Source organism: Pogoniulus pusillus, chromosome 34, assembly GCF_015220805.1.
Source record: "Pogoniulus pusillus isolate bPogPus1 chromosome 34, bPogPus1.pri, whole genome shotgun sequence".
Lineage (NCBI taxonomy): Eukaryota > Metazoa > Chordata > Aves > Piciformes > Lybiidae > Pogoniulus > Pogoniulus pusillus.
This window is the reverse complement of record NC_087297.1, coordinates 487,909-503,636: the sequence shown is the minus strand read 5'-3', so window position 1 is coordinate 503,636 and position 15,728 is coordinate 487,909. Positions and strand designations below refer to the sequence as shown.

Genomic DNA, 15,728 nt, shown 5'->3' with positions numbered 1-15,728 from the left:
GGTTTTGGATACCTATGGATGCTTCTGGCTCCACATCTCTTGGTTACATGAGCATGCAGAGAGTAAACAACACTCACCTCCAAGGCTCCACTTAGTGTGGCCTTATTGAAACATCTGCAGGTATTATTTATAGACCCACAAGAAGGTGGCAATTTGACATTTGTGAGCTCTAACCATTGTTGAAGGTGTTTCCATATAAAGTAATGAGACCAGTGAGAAATGTTATGGACAAATCCAGATCTGGATGTAAGTCACAAAGATTTTGCACCCTCTGCTTTCTCTCCTTGCCACAACAGCCCTGGTGCTTGCCAGGGCAGGGGAATTTGTGTTCAGCTGATGTAGAGCAAGGAGCAAGATGATGGAAATGAGTCCTCAGCATGCCAAGCTACAGCATTTGTGCAGGAGAAAAGGCAACACTCAAATTGGGAGAAAATAATTTCCTATCACTTCACAGAATCATGGAAACATTCATGTTGGAAAAGAGCCTCAGGATCACCAACCACTGACCCTGCTCTATTAGGCTCACCCTAAACCATATCCCCAAGCACCACATCTAAACGACCTTTAAGCACCTCCAAGCTTGGTGACTCCACCACCTCCCTGGGCAGCCTGTGCCAGTGTCTGACCACTCCTGCTGTGAAAAATGTTGCCTCATGTCCTTGGTGCAGCTTGAGGCCATTGCCTCTTTTCTGTCACTAATGGCCTGTAAGAGGAGAGCAGCAGCAACCTCTCCACAGCCTCCTTTCAAGGTAACTGTAGACAGCCATGAGACCTCCCCTCAGCCTCCTCCAGTCGCTCTCCATCAGATTTACTTTCCAGGCTCTTCACCTTCCTTGCACTCCTCTGCCCACCTGGGCACTGCTGGCTCACCCTCAGCTGCCTGTCCATTAGAGCCCCCAGGTCCCTTCCTGCTAGCAGCTTTCCAGCCACACTGCCCCAGGCCTGCAGTGTTGCTTGGGGCTGTTGTGGCCCGAGTGCAGGACCTGGCACTTGGCCTTGTTGAAGCTCATCCTGTTAGCATTGGCCATGGATCCAATCTACCCAAGTCCCTCTGCAGAGCCTCCCTACCCTGCTGCAGATCAACACTGCCACTTAACTTGGTGCCATCTGTGAACTCACTGCTGGCATACTGTGTCCTTACTGAGATCACCAATCAAGAGGTTAAACAGATGTATTTAAATCATGACTATGGTGCAGTTCAATGCCCTACAGGCAGTTAGGTGGCCTGGCATGGAAGTAACCATTGAGGAAAGCCATGTCTGTACACAGCTGGTGGTCACCATACTGCCCAAAAACCTCTTTAAGAAGGACTGGAGGGCACTGGATGACTCTTGGATCATCTCATCTCACTGTGTTCCATCACTGCTGCTGCTGAAGGAAGAGAAGGATTAAACTGGCACCTGGAGCACTGTGTCCACCTCTGGAGCCCTCAACACAGGAAGGACAAGGACCTGATGGAGAGGGTCCAGAGGAGGGTACAAAATGATCAGGGGATTCAGGCAGCTCTGCTATGGGGACAGGCTGAGGGAGCTGGGGGTGTTCAGCCTGGAGAGGAGAAGGCTCCAGGGAGAGCTGATAGCAGCCTGACAGGACCTGAAGAGGCTACAAGCAGGCTGCAGAGGGACTGTTCTCAAAGGCCTGCAGGGACAGGACAAGGACAATGGTTTGAAATGAGAGAACAACAGACTAAGATTGGATGTTAGGAACAAGTTCTGCACCATGAGGGTGCTGTAACACTGCAACAGGTTGCCTGGGAAGGTGGTTGAGGCCTCATCCCTGAAGATATCCAAATGAGGCTGGAGAGGGCTGTAGGCAACCTGCTTTAGTGGAGGATGCCCCTGCTGAGTGCAGGGAGTTGGACTGGATGAGCTCTGGAAGTCCCTTCCAAGCCAGACCATTCTGTGATTCTATGACACAGTGCAGCTGAGGCTTACACAGAGGTTGCTGCGCTGGCAGCAGGCTCACATCGGGAGCAGGCAGGAAGCACAGCACTGACCATGCAGGTGTTCAGAAACGCCTCAGTGCACCTCAGGCTGGCAGTGCTGCTGATTGAGTTCAGAAGGCTTTGTCAGGCTCCCTGGGCCATGCAGCCTGGCAGTTTGGGTCCTCCTTACCTAAACACAGCCTCTGACATCATCTCCACAGGCACCATGGACATGTGTGTGTGCACAGGAGTCTGCATTTATGCACAGCCCCTGAGTACTGCATGGCACAGTGCAGGGCACAGTCCTGCACTGTTCACGACCTGATGGAAAAGCCAAGAGCAAAGTCTCAGCAAAGCCAGAATGTCAGCTTTGGGCCCTCTCCACATCAAAAAGTGTTTGGTTTTGGGGCCCACACCCAAGGACATTGAGGAGCTGAAGCAGATCAAGAGAAAGGCAACCAAGCTGGGGAAGGGTCTTCAAAACAGGGCTGGGGAGGAGCAGCTGAGGGAGCTGGGAGGAGGTCAGTGTGAAGAAGAGGAGGCTGAGGGTGGAGGTCATTGCTCTCTACAGCTCCTTGAGAGGAGGCTGCAGCCAGCTGGGGGTTGGGTTCTGCTCCCAAGGCTCAGGTGCTAGGAGAGGAAATGTCCTGAAACTGTGCCAGGGGAGGGTTAGGTTGGAGAGGAGGAAAATTTTGTTTTGTGCAGGAGTGGTCAGGGATGGGCAGAGGCTGCCGAGGGAGGTGGTGGAGTGCCCATGGCTGAAGGTGTTGCAGAAAGCTGTGGCTGTGGCACTGGGGGCAGGGTTTGGTGGCCATGGTGGTGCTGGGTTGGTGGTTGGACTGGGTGATCTCGGAGGGCTTTCCCAACCCAACCAGTTCCATGATATGAAAGGCAACAGAGGTGTTCTGCACCTGTAACACACAGGCCTAGCTCTCGCAGTTAAACAGCTGCAGTGTTCATGTTGCTCCTGCCCTGTATCAGGGCAGGATTTGTTTCTCTCGCTGAAGAACTGCTGGCTACAGCAGCCTTCCCGAGGCAGCACTAGAGGCAGTGTGGCCTGTAGGAAGGCAGCAGGCTGGGATGGGTTTGGTCTTGGGAGCAGCACTTGAAAATAGGAAGCAAAAAAAAAAAAAATCTCATCTGTTTGTAACAGAGCTGGAGGACTTCAACAAACCTCTCTGCATTCAGCCAGGCCAGAAGGTCAGAAGGCAATGGAAAAACAACTCTCCTGCCCTGGAAACCAAAACTACTTCCTTCATGATACAGAATCACAGAACACATCTGTCTGAAAGAGACCTCCAAGCTCACCCAGTCCAAGCCTCCACCCAGCACTGCAGGGTCAACACCAAACCATGTCCCTGAGCACAGCTCCACAGGCTGCTGGAGCACCCCCAGGGATGGGGACTGCAGCACTGCCCTGGGCAGCCTGTGCCAATGGTTGAGAGCCCTTCCAAGGCAGAAATATCTCCTGAGCTCCAGCCTGAGCCTCCCCTGGGGCAGCTTGGAACCATTTCCTCTGCTCCTCTCCCTTGCCCCCAAGCAGCAGAGGCTGCTCCCTCCTTGGTGCAACCTCCCTGCAGGGAGCTGCAGGCAGCAATGAGCTCTGCCCTCAGCCTCCTCTTCTGCACCTGCACCTCCCCAGCTCCCTCAGCCCCTCCTCACCCCCAGCTGCTCCAGGCCCTTCTCCAGCCTCAGCTGGACAGGATGCAGCCCTTCTCCAGCTCTGGACAGGATGCAGCTCCTCAGTGCCCTTCTTGCAGTGAAGGGGCCCAGAGCTGAGCACCACACTCCAGCTGAGGCCTCAGCAGTGCTGAGCAGAGGGGATGATCCCCTCCTGTCCCTGCTTCTGATCCAGGCCAGGCTGCCATTGTCTTTCTTGGCCACCAAGTGTGTGCAGCGTGACTGCCAGAAGGATTTCTGCCGATCAGCTGTAAGTGGTTGCTAACTTTTAAGGTTTCTGATAAGCAGCACTGTGGCCTACAACAGCTTCTGGGCCCATGGAGAACTTGGCTGGGTGACTGAATCATCTCCTTAGCCACACGGATTCTGTTTTGCAGTGTAATTTATTTTCTAGTTTGTTTGAGAGGGAAGCACAGGTCCAAGAAAGCAGAGATCAATGTACAGAGCACTTCGAGAAGTGCAAGGTTAGACTGTTCTGAGCGAGGCAGAGTTTGAAATCTGTCAGATTTCAGTGTGTGCAGCTCCTCGCTTTCTCTCCTCTCAAACCCTTCATCTGGCCACCACTTGCAATATGAGCAGCACCTGCTAGGGTAGAATTCCTCACGAGAAGGGAAAAGCAATGAAAACATTTCCAAATCATTCTTAAAGGCTGCCAGTTTACCTCTGTGGCATTTTCCCACGAGCAGAAGGAAGGCAGAAAACAGGCAGGCAGGAGGGGAGGAAGGAACATGGCCTTTGCATGGTGCCCTGCTGAGCACTGGCTGCGGCCAGAGCTGTGCCCATTGGTCCTGGGCTGCATACGGTAGGGAAAGCACCACCTAAAGGCTGCCTCAGAAGCTCTTTTACCAGAACAAGGCATCTATCTGGAAAAATGTTTCTCTAGAGCTGAGCTGGGCCTGGCAGCAAACCTTACTGAATGGTTAGTACCTTTATTGTTTTCTTTGGCCCCTGTGCACTATATTTGTAACACAAAACAAACCAAAACAGAAGTCAGTAAAAAAGAGAACAATTGTAAAAAGCAACTGTTTTGTACAAAAATACAAAGTTTTAAAAGCTCTTTAAAGTATATTCCATACTGTTGATAGGAGTTGGACTATATATATATTTATATAAAAATCTATATATTCGTTATCTGTGGCCTTTTCCTATGGCTGGGATCTCACTGTACACAGCTGCTTGCTATGACCTCAGACGTGAGCACCCAACAGTCTCACTCAGACTGGCAGAATGGCTGCTCTCAGGAGACAAAGGCTGCTTCTGTAGCTGCTCACTGGTTGGGAAGAAAACCTCTAATAGAAGGAGTTCAAAGGCATTTCCTGATGCTGTGGATTGAAAGGTCTCAAATACTTGCAGGATGCTGCAGCAGAGCTGCTGCTGAATTCCTCCACATGTTTGAATCAGTTCTCAGTGCTTGCTTTTTTAAGGCTTTTTTTGCCTCAGTTTTGGTAGGCAATGTTGCTCTCTCCCAGGAATTTCTTCTTTAAGTAAATTTCCATCATATGTAGGTATTTGTAAAGTCACAGCCAATTACACTCCAAATATTTGCTCTGCAGTATGAGAGAAAAAAGGAAGAACAAAAGAAGAAAAAAAAATAGTGGCAAGAGTCTGTGAAGGTTAAATGCAATTCCAAACAGAGAACTTAGCATCAAACTATGTCAAACACTGAAGCAGACTCATATTAAGATCCTGTATATCTTGGAAGATAAATATTTGTAAACCATGAAGTGTTCCTGAGATAACAAACGTGTGCAGGACATGAGGGCAAACTGCACTGCTCCTTACACAGGCTCCTTCACTCTGGACATCCCAACAGACCTGTGCACAGCTCTGTCTTGTTTTGGATTAGGGGAAATTCCATGGATGGAATTTCATTCTGGTCTAGCTGACATTTCACAGATTCACAGAGTGGTTTGGGTTGGAAGGGACCTTAAAGCTCATCCAGTCCCAACCCCCTGCTGTGGGCAGGGACACCTCCCACCAGCCCAGGTTGCTCAAGGCTTCATCCAGTTTGGCCTTGAACACTGCCAGGCAAGGGCAGCCACAGCCTCCCTGGGCAGCCTGTGCCAGTGTCTCACCACCATCACTGACAAGAATTTCTTCCTCAGCTCCACTCTCACTCTCCCCTCTCCCAGCTCAAAGCCATTGTCCCTCAGTCTGTCACTCCCAGTCCTTGTCACAAGTCCCTCCCCAGCTCTCCTGGAGCCCTTCAGGTACTGGAAGGCTGCTCTAAGGTCTCCCTGCAGCCTTCTCTTCTCCAGGCTGCACAGCCTCAGCTCTCCCAACCTGTCCTCACACGTAGCTTCTCCAGCCCTCTGAGCATCTTGGTGGCCTCCTCTGGCCCCTCTCCAGCAGCTCCAGGTCCTTCTTGTGCTGGGTTCCCAGGGCTGGAGGCAGTGCTGCAGGTGAGGTCTGAGCAGAGCAGAGGGGCAGAATCCCCTCCCTGTGCTTCTGCTCTCCCTGCTCTGGCTGCAGCCAGCACACAGCTGGCTCTGGGCTGCCAGTGACCAGTGCTGGCTGCTGGGCACTTTGGCACCACCTGACTGCCCCAAGGCCTTCTCCTCCAGGCTGCTCTCAGCCACTGCTCATCCAGGCTGTATCTCCTTTTGCCCACACAGTGAGTTGGATCTGGGTAGAAGTGCTCCATGTGATTCCCCCTCTTCCTTAACAAGGCACTGCTGTAGCATCCAGCCTGGATCCCTACTAGATCTGCTCTGGGTAGGGTGCACTAATCAAGCCACACTTTCTTGCTTACCTTTGTTCATGTCTTTTTCACAAATGAAATTGTTAACGTCTTCACAGTAGAAGTCATTCCAGAGCCCAGCATAGATTAGTCCAGCACAATCTTCCCCTGGCCCGTGCCCATGGCTCCAGTTATCAGGCTGCCCAGTTTTCCAGTTTCTTTCAACCAAAAAGCAAGAGATGTGATTGCACAATTCATACAGAGGGCAGCTTCCCACCACAAGGAATTAGGGAAAACATCACGAGATGTGTTCTGAGCGGGAAGGAGATGTTGAAACAAACAGTGCATGGTTGGCTGAAAATGGGAAACAGATGGAGTGCAGGAAGGGAATCTGCTGGGCCTCGGGCTGCCAAAACTCAGAGACCTAAAATTAGAGCCATCAACTTTATTTTAGTTTCTGGGTGTGCATGCACAGAGTGGGAGTGCTCCGTGCCTCGCGTGCCCTCCTGCGAGCCTGAGCAGCCTGCAGCAATGCGGCCGCAGGGCACTCCGAAGGGCTGCCAAAAGTGCCCTGCCACTGCTGACTGCTCAGCCCTCTGCCTGCACTGGGGCCAGTCTCTTGGGAGCAACAGCAGAGATTTATGTGTTTTATGGACCAGTGCTTGGATGGGAAGAGAGTTTCTGGCCTTAGAAGAAATGTACCAAGCCTCTCTACTCCTGTCTTTGGAGGCTGTTAAGCTTTGGTGGTGAAACTCCACGCAGCGTGTGCAAAGCTTGCACCAAGGCTTTCCTCATCCTGTTTTGCTTAACAAGTGAGAAATGCTTCCAAGCCCAGGACTTAAAAGCTCCACTTGCCTGAAAACAGGCTGCTGAAGGGACTTTGTGATTGCTGGCTGGCAAGGTCCATACTCAGCTGAAAACAAACCTGCCTGCCACAGAGCAGACCCCAGGAGTGCACACAGCTTTCCAAAGGCAATCCAACACTTTGGAACTCAGTGACTGACATCTCTGAGGTTACAGCAGGGCACCTGAAACCACAGTGTGGTGGAAAGATATTGAAAGCAGTGGATGAACAGGGGGACAGCCACAGTGCTGCCATAAAGAGAATTAAAGATGAAAACAGGGAGAGAAAAAGGGAAAAATCTGACAGCTCAGCTGTAGCTCTTCCCCGGTTCTCATCACAAAGACACCACTGAGATCCCAGTTAAGTCACTGCCTAACATCTGCCTGACTGCAGTCTGCTTTGCTGCACCACAGCATGCTCAGCTCTAGATTCAGCCTGCTCCTCAGTATTAAACATGTGGGTGGTTGCAACCTGTTCCATTTAGGACAAATGAGGCTGCAGTGCTGGGATTGCTGGAATGCTGCCAGCTCAGCGTTCAGCTGGCCAAGGCACAGGCACCCTTGCTCCATGTCTTTCCCTTATGCTTAATGCTTTCCACTTGGATTTGGCTTTATCTAGAGGCTGCTCATTTTTCACCCCAACCAGCACTCTATAGCCAGTTGTAAGGCAAATAAGGCAAACTCAACCCAAGAGAGCACAGCTGTCTGCTTTCCACCTCAGCTCCCTAAGACATGGCAGTGGCAAACGCTCTGGCACAGAGCACTGTGCTGTGCAGTTATGGCATTCCCTCATTCTGTTTTCTTCCAGGCAAGGAGAGAAAGCCTCCTGCATGGAGAAGGGAGAGCCACTTCAACAGCACCCTCAGTGCCCAGTGACTTCCCTGGCACCTAGAGCCCCCTGGAACCATTGGATGATTTCTAGATGCTGCTGCTGGGAGCGTCAGCAGGAGTGGCAGCATCTGCAGGAAATCAGCACCAGGTTGTTTTATTTACATACTTGTAAACTGGTAAGGACCCATCCAGCCATCTCCATTCGTTTTCCTTCTCTGAGTCCGTGAGTCCGATCCAGAAGCTGCCTTTCCCAAAGATCTGCCTCTTTATCCATTGCTGTGGGAGAGAGATCTTAGTCCATAACAAACACAACCATTTTTGGAGTCAAAAGGATACTCTGGTTTCAGGAGCATCTTTGTTATCAGAATAGGAAGTGCCAGGGAGATGCTGAGGATGTGTTTCAGGATTTGACCTTGTGACCCCTTGCCCACACTGGAATCCAGTGCAGTGTTTGCAAGGGAGCTGGGCAGGAAAACTGGGCTGGCATAAAGTCACAACCAACATCTCATAGGTACGACCTAGAGAAGCCCCCAGAGAGTAAGCAGTTGGAGCTTGGTGTCTCCACTGCTATGCAGCCACCAAAGAATTATTCATAGACTGCTACAATACCAGGTTGGAAGGGACCTCAAGGATCATCCAGTCTACACTTTTAGGGTAAGAAGAGAGTTTAAATGAGCCGGCCCAGCAGTCTGGCAAGCTAGGCCTTGACACTGTCTAGTTCTGTTGAGCACCAGTAAATGTATAGCTAGATTGATGCTTAGATTAAAACCAGTTTGGGCTCCCAAGCAGTCTTAGGTTGCAGGTATTAAATCAAGCCATTTAAAACTCAATTCTATTCACCACTGCAGAAAACACTTTTTGGGCAATATTCAAGGCACAGTAGACTCCATCTTTAAATGTTCAAGCCTTTCTGGCTGCTCTGTGCCCACCACCTTATGGGTCAGTGCCATCTCTGCTCACAGTGCTTTTGGCATGTGGAGAAGCTGCTGAGAGGGCAGGAGGTGAGCAAAATGCTAACTGGATGCAGTTGCTGTGTGTGCTTCACTGCGCGCCAGTGCTCTAAGCTTCCCACCTGCCTTGTGGCCCTCACACGTTCAGTGACTCCAAACCTTCTTCTTGCAAAACAGAAAGAGAAGGCAATTACCTGCTCCTCTTTGTTGTTTATGATAACCAGGTGGGATGCCCTGTCTTCACAGAACAACTTAGCCTCTTCAAAAATTCCTCTTTCAACTGAAAAGTAGTAGCACTTCTCTGTGTAGTTCTTCCAGTGAGGTGAGCAACCTGCCACGGAAGTGTTTCATGTTATGCCAGTCACTGCTATCTATACAGGGACAGGAACAGCTGAGGATCCCACACCCACCTACACCATGCTGCCACCCAAGGTACAGAGAGGCTGAGGACCAGTGGAACCCCAGAAAGTGATTTGTTACCCACACCACCACCCCTTTGGCATCACCTGTTAACATTTCAGGTCATCAGAAGGAAGCCCAAAGAGGTTTAGCAGAGCTCTGTGTGATAAGCCCCAGGGTTCAGTCTAGGGCAGCAGTTTAGCAGAGCTCTGTGTGATAAGCCCCAGGGTTCAGTCTAGGGCAGAGGGCAGCAGTTTAGCAGAGCTCTGTTGGTAAGCCCCAGGGTTCAGTCTAGGGCAGCAGTTTAGCAGAGCTCTGTGTGATAAGCCCCAGGGTTCAGTCTAGGGCAGAGGGCAGCAGTTTAGCAGAGCTCTGTTGGTAAGCCCCAGGGTTCAGTCTAGGGCAGCAGTTTAGCAGAGCTCTGTTGGTAAGCCCCAGGGTTCAGTCTAGGGCAGCAGCCTTGGTGACAGCAGTAAGTGATGAGTGGCCCCCATGACAGGCAGGAGGTGCAGGTGGAGTGTCCATAGCTTACCGTTGGCTTCGGGCTCTGGCGTGGGTTCACTCTGCAGTGCCATTGGCTTCCCTGGTCCTGGTGGCCCTGGGGGGCCAGGTGGGCCCTTTGGCCCGGGCAGCCCAGGGACTCCAGGTACCCCAGGCAGTCCTCGAGGTCCTGGCACCCCTGGCTCCCCAACAGTTCCTTGCAGGCCTTGAAATCCTTGTGGGCCTTGTGGTCCTGGTGGCCCATCTTTGCCTTGCGGCCCTGGTGGCCCTGGGACTCCGCTTGGCCCAGGCAGACCTGTTTTCCCTGGGGAACCCCTCTGACCTTTGGAGCCAGGTGATCCTCTGGAACCTTTCCCTCCTTTTTCTCCTGGTGGCCCAGCTGGTCCTGGTGGACCCTTCTCACCCGCAGGTCCTGGTGGTCCAGGCTCTCCTTTCTCTCCTTTTTGTCCTTTTAGGCCAGCAGGGCCAAGAGGACCTTGAGGGCCTCTGTCACCTTTAGGTCCCCTTGGACCAGGAGGACCTGAAACAACAGAAGCATGCAAAGTGGGGATGTGGACAGAAAGCACAGGAAAAGTCGCTGCGGAGTCCTTGTTCAACACACCTCAGAGCAGCAGCACAGGAGGGTCAGCACTGTCAGCACCAGGCCAGCAAGCTGCCTCCAGTAGTGCTCACAGAAGTTAAGGCTGCTTCTCAGGTGCTGTAGCCATTGCTCCTTCCACAGCCTCCATGAAATACAGGATGCAGAAGTAAACAATCTGTTGTGCCTTGTCCTGTGAACTGGGCAGTGCCACTGTGCTCAGTGCCCAGCTGAGGCACCAGTCCCTGCCAGACTCCCTCGGTGCTGCTGCTGCATGCAGCCCTGCCTGTTGATGCTCCTGCTCTCTGCTCCACTCTCTGCTCTTTCTGGCCACAGCTCTCAGCTCTCAGCCCACAGGACTCCTTCACCTGCAGGGGCTCAGTCTGTGGCTCTGGCAGCAGAGGAGGAGGTGCTGCAGCGGGACAGGCCAGTGGAGGGAAGGACTCAGCTGCTGTCTGGCTAGAACAGCAATGAGAGAGCAGCAGCACTCTGACAGCAGTCAACAACACAGTCACTTTGTAATCTGCTGCCAAAGCCTTGCCAGCATTCCCCCTCCCTTGAGCCACATCATTTAAAGTCCTCCAGAGATAAATTCCTGAATTGGAATCATGTAGGCCTGGTTGAAATGAGAGAGGTGAAGGCCACTGGCATGTAGGGCAACCAAGTTGGGGAAGGGTCTTCAGAACAGGGCTAGGAAGCAGCAGCTGAGGGAGCTGGGGGGGGTTAATGTGGAGAAGAGGAGGCTGAGGGCAGAGGTCATTGCTCTCTACAGCTCCCTGAAAGGAGGCTGCAGTGAGGTGGGGATTGGGCTCTGCTCCCTAGGCTCAGGTGCTAGAAGGAGAGAAAATGTCCTGAAATTGTGCCAGGCAAGGGTTAGGTTGGAGAGGAGGAAAAATGTCTTTGGTGAAAGAGTGGTCATGGACTGGAAGAGGCTGCCCAGGAAGGTGGTAGAGTCCTCATGCCTGGAGGTGTTCAAGAAACGTGTGGATATGGAACCTAGGGACAGGGTTTGCTGGCCATGGTGGGGCTGGGTTGGTGGTTGGATTGGATGATCTCAGAGGGCTTTTCCAACCCAAACAATTCTGTGATTCTGTGTAATCTTGGCCCTAACTCAGCCTTAGTTTATTTGGAGCAATGTATTTACATTTGTGATTAGAGTTTTAAGCTTGGCCAGTTTGGACAGGCTGTAAACAGGAGCGTGCTCTGCATCTGGGATAACACTTGGCTGGGAGGAACCTCCTAACCTCCTATTTCTGGAGTAAAGAAAATATCCCAGAGCTAAAAGCTAGGCAAAACAGGATGTTTGCTGGCAGACTAACAACTGGCTTCAAGTGAAATAGCAACTTTTTTCTTTCCCTTGCTGGGAATAGCCCCACCTATATTCTTTATCAATTTCCTCCCAAGCAGGGATTGGTTTCTTGAGGCTCCACACCTTCAGCAGCTTATTTTAGAAACTAAATCAAAAGCAGATTCAGTTAGAATAAAATTCCGCTAAGTCAGATCCTTCTTCCACAACATTCTCCCTCTAGCTCTGGAAAGAAGGCATAGGGAAATTAGTATGGAAAATACAGGCACTTGCAGAGTTTAGGATGAGATCAGGGAAAACTCCAGGAGTCTGCACTAGCATGGATGGACTTCCATGGAACTGAAGGAGCAGTGCAAGCAAGAACTTGGCAGAGACCACTCTGGGTACCACTCGGAAGCTGCATACCTTGCAGGATAGTGAAGTTCTTGAGGAGCTGGCCATGTTTGGAGTCCACCAGCTTCATCTCCTCCATGATTACTGACAAATTGGCAACTTCCACATCTAGCCTCGACCTCATCAGATCCTGCTGCACCTTGAGAGATGCCGAGTCCAGGCGGATGCTGGCCAGCGTGCTGTTCATGACAACCAGCTCGTCTGAGTGCCTGCTCAGAGTGTCTGTGCAGGTGCTCCTGACCTCGTTGAGGTTGCTGGTCAGTGTCCGCAGGTGCTGAGCAGTGTAGCTGATGTTGCTGATGATATTGACTATATCAGTTTCGAAGACCTGGAACCTCTCTTCCAGCTGGGTGAATTTGGCAGAAGTTCTGTTTTCATATTCTCTGTGCTGTTCCTGGAGGTCTTTCAGATTTTGCTCGTTGGCTTGAGCAATGGTGGTGATGTTCTCCATTTGCCCACTGAAGGAGCTGAGTTGATTGTTCATGTCCTCCAGTGTGTCATTGTTAGCTTTTGCCAAGGCTGAGTTGTTGGCAGCCAAAGCCTGTAAGTTCTGCACTTTCTCCTTCAGCCAGTCAGTGTCCTTCCGGGCCTGCAGGACAACCTGCTGCAGAGTCTGGAAATCGTTCTTGATCCTGAGGATTGTTAGGCTGGTGTCTTCCATTGACTTCTGCAGCACACTGATAAGATCTCTCTGCTGGATTTGGGTCAGGTTTAAGTTGTTGAGGTTCATGATGACCACATTATGAGAGTGCACTTGGTTTTGTAAGTTTGTTTGGATATCACTCGTGTCCTGTTGAAGATTGTTGATGTAGCCAGTATATGCCTGAAGAGTCTTATTGACACTGATGATCATGAAAGAGTTACTGTCCAAAGTACTCCTCATCTGGCTCTGTCTATCATCTAACACACTGCCAGACTCCTGCAGCTTCTCCAGGGTGTCTTTGTTCCTGCTGGTTTTCTCTACGATGTCATGGAGCTGCTGACGAAGAGCCAGAATGTCAGCTCTGAAGCTGGACAGCTCAGTGTTAGTGCTCATGGCCTTCTGTCCAGCTTGGTCATCTAGTGCAGAAGGAAAAAACATTGGCAAGCTTCAGATGGAGTGCTTTACAACACAGCTCAAAGCAGCACAGTGTCTGTTAACACACTCAGGTTGTCAGAATGCTCTGTCAATAGAATTTCTGTGCTGTCCTTCCGAGAAGGGAGCCAATTCCTGCCCCAGGTTGGGATAAAATTCCAAGAGCAATCAAGGCTCCTCCTGTCTCACTGAGGAGAGCACAATGGTGATTCCCAAATGTGGGAAGAACTACTGTTAGAAACTGAGCACTTGCAGCCAGTCGTGCTGCATTCTGAGTGAGAACTGAGTGGCAGGCGGAATTCAGAGCCTTCAAGAGGCACCAGTGAGGGCACTGGGACACTGCAACTACATTTTCAGAAAGCTCACAAGTAAATGTTACCTTTTCCTATTTTCTTCCTCCCTTTCACTGTGCTCCAGTGCACACAGCTCTATTCTTTAAGATACTTGATTTAGTCTAAAAAAGTTTCCACTACTTATTTTAAAACAATCTGGTTCAGAGACACAAACCTTGACTGCAATCTGCCCCAGACAGGACAGAACTCGACCTGTTCCTGTTCTGCTGCCTTTAATGACACTGGTTTAGCTGTTACCGTTTCCTCATGTGCCCAGTTTGAGAAAGGCAAAACTTCCTAGTTTTGCTATCCCTTGCACTGCCCTGCAGCATACTTCTGAAAGCCTGTCTTGAGTATGAAGCTTTTGAGTCTGCACAGCTCCACAGCCAGGGCACAGAAGCCAAGGCCATAAGCACTCAGCACTCATTTTCAGGGAAGAAATTTTCCCTTGAGCCCAGTCACTTCCCTCTCCTAGCTGCAGACCGCACAGTTGTGTCCTCATCTGACTGTAGCTGTAGTTATGAACTATGCGTTCTGAAGCCCATGATTTCAGATGCCTGCAAAGGAAAGCAGGAAGCTTTCCACAAACTCCAGCGAATGCAGCTGTGTATGGAGCCTTCTTCTGGTGTGTCTGAGTGGAGAACACCCAGTGGTGGCTTGTGAGATTGTAGTCTGAAGCGTTTAGAGCCTTTAGTGGACAGGCATCTTCCTGAGCACAGTTCCTCTGCCTGCCACTTGTCTCACTCTGGGTTCTTCTCAGCTCTTACCCTATGTTTCCTTCTTGGCTTTAGCTCAGGTTCCATTGTGCTCCTCACACAGCTCTGACAACCTCCAGGCCCCCACTGAGCTAATCCCCGTGGGCTGCCTTCCCTTCAGCACATGCTGTGACCCTGTTGTCCAGCGATCTTAGCTTTGTGCGTCCCACACACACTGCCCCAAAACCTTTTTACCTTCCTCCATGGCAAGTCCATTTAAATGGGAACTGATTGTCCTGGCCATCCATCCAGCAGCATGGAAAGAATGGGCATAAATGAATCAAAGGTGCTCCAAACTGTGAAAATGTAATCAGAACAATAGACACCCCCAAAGGACCCCCAAAGCCTGCCTGTGCATTAGGATATAACCCCCCTGCTGTGCGTGTCTCAAGAGAGGAGGTGCCACTGAGGAGCTTCATACTCTAGCACTGAATGCAGTGTGCAGGCACTTCAGGATCCTGCTGGTTTTTTTGGGGGGAAAAATGTAAACATTGATCAAGTTGCAGGTAATTTTTGCTAGAAATAGAACCCTCAGTGCACGATCATGGAGCTAACCAGCACTGATCCCAAGCAGCACACACCAGTATGTGACTGAATATTCATACAAAACTAATTATATCAACTGTGCAGGGAAGAAAGGTAGATTCTAGTGAACAGAATCCATATCCGTCATCTTTTTCCATCATACTGCAACCTGAGAACTGTGACAGCACTTGGAGCTCTGACATCCTAACAACCTTGTGTCCTGTATTCCCCAAGGTGGTTAAGAAACATTTTATGGAAGTAATCAACCTGCCTCAGCCACAGGAGTTGAACAGGAGATTGGTTGTGCATCGTTTAAAATGGCCTTGAGTTTTGAATCCTTATTGCTAAAGTGGAGATTAAACTCAAGTGAAGACAAGGAGTTGGCTGGAAGGCTGCACTCAGAGGGCTGTGAGCAGCAGCTTGGTGGCCAAATGGAGACCAGTGCCAAGTGGAGTCCCTCAGGAGTCAGTACTGGGACCAGTGCTGTGAAACATCTCTGTCAGTGACAGGGGCAGTGGCACTGAGGCACCCTCAGCAAGCCTGGGGATGGCACCAAGCTGTGTGGTGTGGCTGGCACAGTGGAGGGAGGGACCTGGACAGGCTGCAGAGGTGAGCCCAAGCCAACCTCATGGAGTTCCGCAAGGGCAAGGGCAAGGTCCTGCAGCTGGGTCAGGGCAATCCCAAGCACAGATCCAGACTGGGTGAGGAGTGTCTGAGAGCAGCCCGGAGGAGAAGGCCTTGGGGCAGTCAGGTGGTGCCAAAGTGCCCAGCAGCCAGCACTGGTCACTGGCAGCCCAGAGTCAGCTGTGTGCTGGCTGCAGCCAGAGCAGGGAGAGCAGCAGCACAGGGAGGGGATTCTGCCTCTCCACTCTGCTCTGCTCAGACCTCACCTGCAGCACTGCCTCCAGCTCTGGGAACCCAGCACAAGAAGGACCTGGAGCTGCTGGAGAGGGGCCA

General features: G+C 51.1%; 1 protein-coding gene across 5 annotated transcripts in view; it reads right to left on the bottom strand.

The window, feature by feature from the left end:
* Positions 1–3,968: 3,968 nt before the first annotated feature.
* The window catches only part of COLEC12 (collectin subfamily member 12), a 119,023-nt gene continuing 107,263 nt past the window's right edge, over positions 3,969–15,728 (bottom strand). For 2 of the 5 annotated variants that reach the window (XM_064170567.1, XM_064170568.1), the window contains 6 exons: positions 12,097–13,143; positions 9,840–10,328; positions 9,103–9,239; positions 8,125–8,234; positions 6,357–6,502; positions 3,969–5,151 (listed from right to left, as the gene is read on the bottom strand). In XM_064170567.1, coding sequence (XP_064026637.1) covers positions 5,132–5,151; positions 6,357–6,502; positions 8,125–8,234; positions 9,103–9,239; positions 9,840–10,328; positions 12,097–13,143 — 1,949 coding nt within the window. In that variant the 3' untranslated portion in view covers positions 3,969–5,131. Of the gene's footprint in view, positions 5,152–6,356; positions 6,503–8,124; positions 8,235–9,102; positions 9,240–9,839; positions 10,329–12,096; positions 15,357–15,728 lie in introns of those variants that run through there. The other 3 variants (XM_064170571.1, XM_064170569.1, XM_064170570.1) reach the window with 3 other exon arrangements.